At 44.2% G+C, this 10351-nt stretch overlaps 1 protein-coding gene across 1 annotated transcript; it reads right to left on the bottom strand.

Annotated features, from left to right (window-relative positions):
- Positions 1-7729: 7729 nt before the first annotated feature.
- On the bottom strand, positions 7730-10351 carry LOC129327820 (zinc finger protein 271-like). The gene is given in 3 exon segments (XM_054976573.1): positions 7730-8947; positions 8949-9037; positions 9203-10351. Coding segments are annotated over 3 exon segments (1350 nt in total). The 3' UTR covers positions 7730-8835.

Below are 10351 nucleotides of genomic sequence, written 5' to 3'. Positions count from 1 at the left end.
CGCCCCGATTCCCTTCGCTCTCGAGGAAAATGCCCCTTCGACGCCGGCAAGGCGCAGGCTTAGCCTCCCTGATGCTTGCTGAGCCTTCTGGGAATTGTAGTTCTTTGTGACTACCAGACTCCAAACTGAATAAGAGAACTTGTGGGTGGAAGAGCTTTCTTGGCTGGTCTGTGCAGCTTCACCTGACAGCAGAAGAGACCAGCTGGAGAGAAACGGAAGACGAGGGGGCAGAAACTTCTGCAGATCTCCAGCGTTTGTTGCTATTGCAATTTGCAATCCTGCTAGAAACTGCGCTTTTCTAGCATGGACGCCTTACAGCGACTCAATGTTTTCCCTCTAGAGCGCAGCAGAATCCCCGGGAGAAGCCCTGACTTCCCTCCCCTTGTGTAGGATGGATTAAAGAGAATCTTTCCTTGTCATTGTTTGGAGGGAGAGTTTGGCTTTGTTTGTTTGACTGCAGGAAAGGGGAATTTAAGATTTCCTAACGAGCTCTTGGGCAAGAATGGGTGAATGGATGAGGGGGGAAAGATGCTTGAAAAGAGGGAATAAACATGAAAGAGAAGGCAGGGGGGCTGGCTGGAGAGAGCGTTTGGGGAAATAGTTTGCTTGTTCTTTTTTTCTGATTTATATATCACCCTTCAGGGCAACTTAACGCCCACTCAGAGCGGTTCGCTAAGTGTGTTGTTGTTATCCTGACAACAATCAACCGGTGATGTGGGAGAGGCTGAGAGAGCTCTGAAATAGCTGTGACTGCTTTGGATTGCATTGTTAGACTACCACAGAATTCCTCTTCAGACAAAGACATTTGAAGCAGGAGGACTGCATGACGCTCCGTGGCTGTAGGAAAGGTGAGTTTCCTAAAGAGCTCTTGGGCAGGAATGGGTGGAGGGATGAGAAGGAAAAATATGCTGGAAAAGAGGGAAAGAAGGAAGGGGGCTGGCGGGAGAGTTATCTGGGGAGTCTGAAAATAAACACATTTAATTTTGTTGCTTTTCGTTGGTTGGTTCTCTTTTCATCAAATTACTAGCCTGTAGGGTTTGTGTCTTCTTCCCAAAATGCTTAGGAACAGAAAGACATAGGAGATGTCTTTTTTGGCCACCAATGTCCTTGGAGGACACAGGAGAAATTTGCTGCGCTAGAAACAGCCTGAAGAGCTCTCTGCTGGGAAATTATGAAAGAAAATTTCAAGACTACAGCCTCTGAGTGTAAGAATTTTCCATCCTTTTATCATGAATAAGGAAGAGAAGGAAGCAGAGAGCATCTTCCTTCTATGATTTGTCTACTACAGGAAAGACGAATTCCCCCATCAACGGATATTTCAGCACCTGGCAACAAATGTATTCAATACATGCTGTAAGAGGCTTCGTGTCTGCTGACGGAAGGCCTGAGTGCTCCCAGTTTCTGATTCCTTCCCATTTTTGGCTCCTGAGGGGATTGCAAGGACTTTTGTTTTTACCACCCCAGGGAGCCATCAGGCTGGAGGGCTGTGAGCAGGCTGTTGTCCATCTGGAGAGCACTTTGGAGGCAGCGACCAGCTGCTCAGAGCCATTGGGCCCAACAAATGGATTGAACGAACAGCTTCCCACCTCCTCCTCCTTATTTTCCATGCTGAGGCTGAGGCAACAATGGGGGGCGGCTCCAGTCACCAGTTCCCCTGAGGTGGGAATCTCCACAGTCATCAGAGTTTGGGCTCCTTTCTCCCATGCTCAAGTGTTTGAGCTCAAGAGAGGAGGGAAGCCATGGGGAAGTAAGAAGGGGTGAGGTGTGAACCAGAATAGTGTGTGGAGTAGAAGAGAGTGGGAAAGAGAGTGGAAGTGAGGGAGCACTTTTTTTATCTGGGACATCTTCATCACTCCTCTCAGTAATTCCTGAGATCCCCAATTATTCCCCAGCTGCAAATTTGGTACTGGAGGGCGTGAAATAGTCTCCTCCGATCACTTGAGAAAAGAGATTCTTCCGCACATAATTGTTACACTCTTCCTTGCCCAGCCCCCGCACCAAGCCCTCTCTCTCTGTCTGGTACTGTCTCATTTCATGAAGCAGCATCTGATAGATGCAAATCAGTTATGGGGTTTAAAATCCACTGTCTGTAGGAAAGAATGGATAGTGGCTGGGGGCAGCTTGTTCAAGGGACCCATAGAATTGGACCCTGCCGTCCAATTCTCCTGAAATTTGGGGGCGATTTTTGGGACCCTCAGGAGTAGGTTCTCTCCAAACTTGGCATAACCACCCTCTAGGCCTTGGACAGTATTCCCCACATGGAATGATGGCTGGTTAATTCAAGGATTCTCTAACCTGGATCAAAGAATCTGACGCAGGTTTCAGGAATCCTGGATTTTTAAAAAACTAAAATGAAACCTGGATCTGAATTAACCAGGGTCCCCCCCTTTTTTTCTCTCTCCGCTCATCCTTATTTATAAGCCAAGTCTGTCACAGATATGGGAATATTGTCAGTTGTCTCTTCATCAGAATTCCTTGGCAATTCTTCCTGGATGTCCTTCAGAAGTTTGAAGGACCTGAAGTGATGTATTTAGTTGCCCCTGACATGGCTAGTATTCCAGAACTTGGTTCCATGAGAAGGGCTGCTATGGATTCTGTCAGTGAACAGATAGAAAAAACAGCCTGTATAATCCCATGAAATGGCTTCTTCAGTGTCATTCTTCGTCCCCTTTACCTGACAAGAGGACATTTTCACTCCTTCCTGTTTCCTCAGAACTCCGTAGGATGAGCATTTTCCTTTCATGGCATTGAGTCATGAGATTTGGAACACAAAATCCTTCAAGATCTGAGTCCAGGGGCACCTGAAAAGCCCTGCTGTTTTATTGCAGACCAACACAGCTGCTCATCTACAAAGTCCTTCAAGGAGGACAGAAAACATGGAAGGGGGAAAACATGGAAGGGGGAAAACATGGAAGGGGCCTCCCGATTTAGGTTGTCATCAGGTGGATGGACACCATGCCCCACAGGCCCTTATAGTTAGAGAATAAACTGTAGTATGATAGTTTAATAATATAATTGCTACCTATGTTTTTTAACCTTCTTTACATTATTACACTGTGCTCTCTCTTCTGATCTCACAACATCTCACCTTTCTGCCCAGATAGGGCCACCTTATTAGGTTCATTATTTAGTTCTTACAAGAATGGTTGTTGTGGGTTTTCTGGGCTGTATTGCCGTGGTCTTGGCATTGTAGTTCCTGACGTTTCGCCAGCAGCTGTGGCTGGCATCTTCAGAGGTGTAGCACCAAAAGATAGAGATCTCTCAGTGTCACAGTGTGGAAAAGATGTGGCAGGTCATTTATATCTACTCAGGAGGGGTGGGACTGAGCTGAGTCATCCTGTAAGAGTTTCCCAGGGTGTGGAATGCTAATGGCGGGAGGCTTCACTGTATCCTGAGGAGGTTCTTTTGCATATGGATTGGTGCTTGATGTGCTAATCTTCTCTGCAGGGCTATTGTCGGGTGTGGAGTGTTTTGTTAGCCTGGTGTTTTTCAGAACTGGAAACCATGCTCTGTTCATTCTTAAGGTTTCTTCTTTCCTGTTGAAGTTTTGCTTATGCTTGTGAATTTCAATGGCTTCCCTGTGCAGTCTGACAAAGTAGTTGGAAGTGTTGTCCAGTATTTTGGTGTCCTGGAATAAGATACTGTGCCCTGTTTGCGTTAGGCTATGTTCAGCCACTGCTGATTTTTCCGGTTGTCCAAGTCTGCAGTGTCTTTCATGTTCTTTTATTCTTGTCTGGATGCTACGCTTTGTGGTCCCGATGTAAACTTGTCCACAGCTGCAGGGTATACGGTATACTCCTGCAGAGGTGAGGGGGTCTCTACTGTCTTTTGCTGATCGTAGCATCTGTTGTATTTTTCAGGTGGGTCTGAATACCGCTTGGAGGTTATGCTTTTTCATAAGCTTTCTCAATGAGGAAATTAATCATCTAAACCACGCACTTCAGGCGAATGGCTACTCCAGAAATGAAATCCGAAGAGCAATCAAACCCAGGATGAATCAAACAACCAAGGAAAAACAGTCTCCTACAGGAAAAGTGTTTTTGCCATATATCAAAGGAATTACTGATCAGATAGGAAAGCTTACTGATCAGATGGGACAGCCCGGAAAACCCACAACAACCATCGTTCTCCGGCCGTGAAAGCCTTCGACAATACTTCTTACAAGAATGTTTGTGTTCCCAGAACTTTTGGGAGGGGAAATATTTCCCATGTTCAGTTTACTTAAAAGATCTTCATCCCAAGATGAGGAAAATGTAAACACCAAGCTGAAAACAAATGGTGGAAGTACTCGGAAGAAACAGAAATTGCAAGGTGGGACAGTAGATTTTTCATAATCTACTGATTTCTAATGAAAATGTGGCAAGTTCTTTCTTTTTTTCCCAGGGGCATGAAAGTAGGGGGGTTCCTAGTAAGCATTCAACCAGGACCCTGAGAGCATTCACTAATATGGATCGGGATGCTGAAGCCCCCCCCTCCTCTCCGTGCTTCAGATAACACCAGTCTGCTAATTTGGGACAAGGATGAGGTCTGTCCTTCTCCAGCATGAATTTCCTGCCCCTCCCCCAAGAGGAGTTCTCCTGCTTTCATGACCCTGGAAAGAAGACAGGACTTCCCACATTTTTCGTAGAGACCTTTGAAACATCCACTCTTCTGACCTGCATTTTCATTTTTTCACCTGCAGACTTTCTAGCATTGAGACTTTTGAAAACCTTGATACAAATGTTTTCCTTATCATGGGGCAAAGACCTTTTTAGGTAAATACAACATAGGACATATTTTCCCCTCACACTACTCCTCGGTGCACAAACATTCTTGGAAGGATTCAGTTCCTTCATATTTTCCATTCCAAATAGTGTTTCTCTAAGCAGTCTGTCACAAGCACAGAATAAGAACAGCAGCGCAACGGAAGGAGCCCCATTTGTCTGGCACACATTTCTTTCCTTCAGCAAAATAAAGTGTTGACATGGTTGCGAATTGTCCTGGTTTGTACTGGCCGGCCCAGTATTTGTCCTTGCTGTCCAAGGAGAAAATAAATTTTCTACTTAAATTCCCTAAGTAAGGGTCAAGGGGGCAACATGGGGAGGAACAGCCAGGCAATGCAGCTAGCAAAAGATGTGGGTTGAAGGGGAGCCCAACATGCCTGCACCGCCAGATGCCTGGGCCAGAATGCAGGTGGCAGAATTCAGGCAGCAGCTGCAGGGCGCCACCACGCAGAAGGCATTGGGTGAAGGCACCCACTGACGGCTGAAGAGACATGGGCCAAAGGAACAGACACAACATGGCTGCAGCTTTACCCTCTGCTGCAGCTCTGGGATTCCCACCTCCCTACAGTCATCTGCCCCTTAGAGGGAACCCCTTCCAGCCAGCTCTTTTATCTCTCTTCCCATCTCAAATACAGCCTGACTTCACCAAAGTAGCTCCTGCATCCCATGCATCCTCCCCACTGACTCAATGCTTTCCTGATGAGGGCTGTCCTCCAGGGCAGGCTGAGCCTGGAGGTAAAATGCCCAGGAAAGCTGGGCGGGGGGCATTGGTGGGAATGCACAGCTGGGAGAGCATGGAGTCAGGACTTTGGTTATGTTCACTTGTGTGGCAAGAGACAGTGCTGGGAGGCACATGTCCAGCATGGGGTGTGAGGCTCCCAGCTTTTCTTGTCTATGCTAGAACGGGTTTCCAGGTTATTTCTCAAGTGTGACTTTTGTTTGCATCTCAATTAAGCATTGCTGGGTTGGGGGAGATGGGAGAAAACCCAAATGGCATCAGTTCTCACTTCCTCTTCTCAAAATTGAAGGGGGACAGGCATAGCCTCCTGCTCAGACAGTAGCTTTCCAGGAACAGGGCAAAGACTCCAGGCACACGGAGGAAGACAGTAAGTATGCGTCTATTAAAAAAAAAAATTGTTCTTTCCTTTCCTTTTAGGTTATCTACCACGATGTGATGCAGGTGGTACATCATGATGCAGCCCTAGCTGTGGCCGGCTGGCAGCAGATTTCGTCGTATAGACTTCCTCAGGGGCTGTAGAGTCACCTGAATCAGTACAATTGTTTCTTGAAACCTGGAGAGTGAGGCAGGCACTCTCAGTCTGCTATCTCAGTCTGCTTCAGACTGATATATAAGCTATGAACCTCGTAGAGGGCTTAGTAACAAGAGAATGTACTGCATTTGTTGCAATTGTTATATTGTAATTGTGTATATTATAATTGTGTAACATATACTTTTTATATATATATATATATATATATATATATATATATATATATATATATATATATATATATATAAATGTGCTTTGTAATTATACAAACATGCATATATATATATATATATATATATATATATATATATATATATATATATATATATATATATATATATATATATATATATGCATGTTTGTATAATTACAAAGCACATTTGTTGCAGCAGTAGTGAATGTAAGTCATTTCAGGATCCATCCTGGGTGGGTTTCCCACTTTCTCCTTGTTCCGGGGTGAGCCTTGTTCCAGTTTTCCCTCAACACCTTATCCTGGCCGGATGAAGGCAGGGAGAGGACACGGGAGGGCATTGCTGCTGCTTCCCTGCCCCGATCCCGGCCAGGTTAAGGTGGTGGGGCAGGAAGGAGGGACTGGCCCCCTTACCTTGGCTTCATGCCTCAGCAGCGCCCTCTGGAGGCACACAGGATAAGAGGTAAGTCATTGGGAATACGGCTTGCCTTTTATATAATAGGATGCCTAGGAACTTTTTTCCATTCCTTAAAATACGAGTAAATTGCATTGCTCTCTCAGTAATTGGGGTTGCTGTTTTACTAACAGGTGCTGCCTTCTGCTATATGCTGCCCCCCTTACCCCCAATATTCTTGGAATCACAAGGCACTAAGCAGGCACACACCTGCAGGAACATCAGGGAATGATTTGTGTAGTGTGCTGGTTAGAGTGTTGGACTCGAATATTTCAGACCTAGGTTGGAAACGCCCGCTCTCCAGTGGAAGCTCACTGGGTGACCTTGAGCCAGTCACTGTCTCCCAACTTCACCTACCTCATATTGTGAGGATAAAATGGAGAAGGGGAGAATGATGTGGTAAGCCAATTTGGATCTCCATTGGGGAGGAAACGGGGGTATAAATATGTTAGTTAATAAACAATCCATCACAGATCTAACTCCACCTCGGAAGCCTTCATCTCATCAAGCATCCATGTCAGAGGTCCACTCTGCACTCCGGGCTAGAAATGCCAGCGAGTGGCTGCAGATTTCCTTGGCCAGAGATTTGGCTCTGCAAGGAACGACGTTTTCCACAATCCCTGGGCTAGGAGACATTGACATTAAGCAGGGTTTGAAACACACTTATTTATACCTTGCCTTATTTACTTACATTTATTTATAGTTGATCTAAGGTTCAATACAATCAACAGTAGGAGCATTCAATAAATAATGTAATAGAGTATACAAATGGTTATTTCCAAAATGGGAAAACAAGCAGATATCCAATACAGAGCAGAAACAATTCTGAAACACAGCATAAGCAATTCTAAACCAGACATACAACACATCACAAAAACTACCCAGCAGGATCATCGTTACAGCAGAGAGTTCATGCTGCTATAGTCTATAGTTCCTATCCTTTTACCCATGTACGGGCAGGTTGTGCCTCCATTCACTGTAAGTGGTAAACAAGATTGGCATGTAAAATGCTTTCTTCCATGGCTTTCTAGGGATTGCCTGGTCCAGAATCTTCAGTTCCTTTTGTATCTGGCAGAGCAATTTCGCAGCGCTTGTTGTTATTTTCTGAGGCTTTATGCCTGCCACAGATGAATAGAGCCTTTTAGCAATAATGCTAATACTACTACTAACAACATTCTATTTATATACCACTCTTCAGGACAACATAACACCCAGTCAGAGCAGTTTACAAAGTGTGCTATTATTATCCTCATGACAATCACCCTGTGAGTTGGGTTGGGCTGCGAGAGCTCCTAGAAGCTGTGACTGACCCAAGATCACCCAGCTGCCTTCAAGTGGAGGAGTGGGGAATCAAACCCAGCTCTTCAGATTAGAGTCCTGCCACTTCTAACCACTACCTCAAATTGGTTCTTATACCAAACTGGCTCTTTTTTTTATACAGAAGCTAAATAATATAATGGGTCCTTGGAGACATGTTGGAAGTGACCATATCAATGCTTGTAATAAAATTCTCAATGCTAACTAAGAAACGTTCAACTCTACAAGGTGATAAGCTAAAGAAAATGAATGAACTATCTTGTTAGGAACAGCACTGACTTCTCCTTCCACTCTCACATGGCAACGAAGTGTGCATGGGTTATGATAACAGTTTCAGGTGGGTAGCTGTATTAGTCTGAAGCAGTAAAACAAATTTAAGGCAGTAGCACCTTAACAACCAACAAAATTTTCCCAGGTGTAATCTTTTCTGAGCAAAAGTTAACTTTGCCAGACAGAAAGGAGAAGGAACCTTCCTTCCCATTCAGAAGGTGAGGAAATATTATAAAGAAGGTCCAGCAGCACTAACGATGCAGAGGCACGATGCAGAATATAATAAGCTTGATCAGAGGTGGGAAGACAGGCATAGAGGTGGTGGAAAGGGCAGAAAATAAGCATCTGTTCAATTATTACATAAGATAATCAAAACTACTAATCCGCCTAAATAATACTGGCAAATGTACAAAAAAAAAAAAAACAGAAAAAGAGAATAAATCCAGGAGGGATTCAGTATTCCTTTTGATTAAAAGTGCAGAATGTTGGAAGACTGATATGAAGAAAGCTAACTGATTAAATGGCTTTCTTGAGGTGTAAGGTGAGACAGCAGCTATGAAAATTGCTCTTTCACCTCTCCAAGAGTTCATATGGTTTCTCCACTGTGTGAATCCTTTGTTGCGCAGTTAGGTTGCCATTCTGAGAAAGGCTGTTTCCACATTCCAAGCATTTATAAGGCTTCACCCACGTGAATCCTTTGATGTTTAGTTAGGGAGCCATTTTGAGAAAAGCTCTTTCCACAGTCCAAGCATTTATACAGCTTCTCCCCTGTGTGAATCCTTTTGATGCTTAATTAGAGAGCTACTCAAAGAGGTCTCTCCACAGTCCAAGCATTTATATGGCTTTCCTCCTTTGGGAATCCTTTGATGTGCTCTTAGGGGACCAAACTCAGAGAAGTTCTTTCCACACTCCAAGCATTTATACAGCTTTACCCCATGTGAATCCTTTGATGTGCAGTTAGGTTGCAACTCTGAGAAAAGTTCTTTCCACACTCCGGGCATTTATATGGTTTTTCCCCTGTGTGAATCCTTTGATGCACACTTAGGTTATTACTCTGAGAAAAGCTCTTTTCACACCCCAAGCATTTGTATGGCTTTTCCCCTGTGTGAATCCTTTGATGTTTAGTTAGACAGGTATTCAAAGAGAAGCTCTTTCCACACTGCAAGCATTTGTATGGCTTTTCCCCGGTGTGAATCCTTTGATGTTTAGTTAGACAGGTATTCAAAGAGAAGCTCTTTTTACACTCCAAGCATTTATATGGCTTTTCCCCTGTGTGAATCCTTTGATGTACTCTTAGGGTACTAGACTCAGAGAAGCTCTTTCCACACTCCAAGCATTTATATGGCTTCTCCCCTGTGTGAATCCTTTGATGTTTAGTTAGAGAGCTATTCACAGAGAAGGTCCTTCCACAATCCAAGCATTTATATGGCTTCTCCCCTGTGTGAAACCTTTGATGCACAGTTAAATTGCCTTTCTGAGAAAAGCTCTTTCCACACACCAAGCATTTATACGGCTTTTCCCCTTTGTGAATCCTTTGATGTTTAGTTAGGGTGCCATTTTGAGAAAAGCTCTTTCCACACTCCAAGCATTTATATGGCTTCTCTCCTGTGTGAATCCTTTGATGAATACTTAGGTTGCTACTCTGAGAAAAGCTCTTTCCACACTCTAGGCATTTGTATGGCTTCTGCCCTGTGTGAATCGTTTGATGCACAGTTAGGCTGTCATTGCGAGAAAAGCTCTTTCCGCACTCCAGGCATTTATATGGCTTCTCCCCTGTGTGAATCCTTTGATGTAGACTTAGGTTGCTATTTTGAGAAAAGCTCTTTTCACACTCCAAGCATTTGTATGGCTTTCTCTCTGTGTGAATCACTTGATGTTTAGATAAGCTGCCATTCCGAGAAAAGCTCTTTTCACACTCCAAGCATTTATACGGCTTCTCCATTGTGTGAGCTTCCTTATGTGCAGTTAGTTCACTACTGAAGTGGATGCTCTTTCCCTGCTCCAAACACTTGTATCTTTTCTGGCGTGTTGTAATGTTCTGATCTTTTTTCAGACTGAATTTGCAGCTGTACGTCTTCTCAGTCAT

The sequence above is a fragment of the Eublepharis macularius genome, chromosome 4 (genome assembly GCF_028583425.1).
Source record: "Eublepharis macularius isolate TG4126 chromosome 4, MPM_Emac_v1.0, whole genome shotgun sequence".
NCBI classification, from domain to species: Eukaryota; Metazoa; Chordata; class Lepidosauria; order Squamata; family Eublepharidae; genus Eublepharis; species Eublepharis macularius.
Note: the sequence above shows the minus strand (reverse complement) of the source record. Positions and strands in the feature narration are given on the sequence as shown.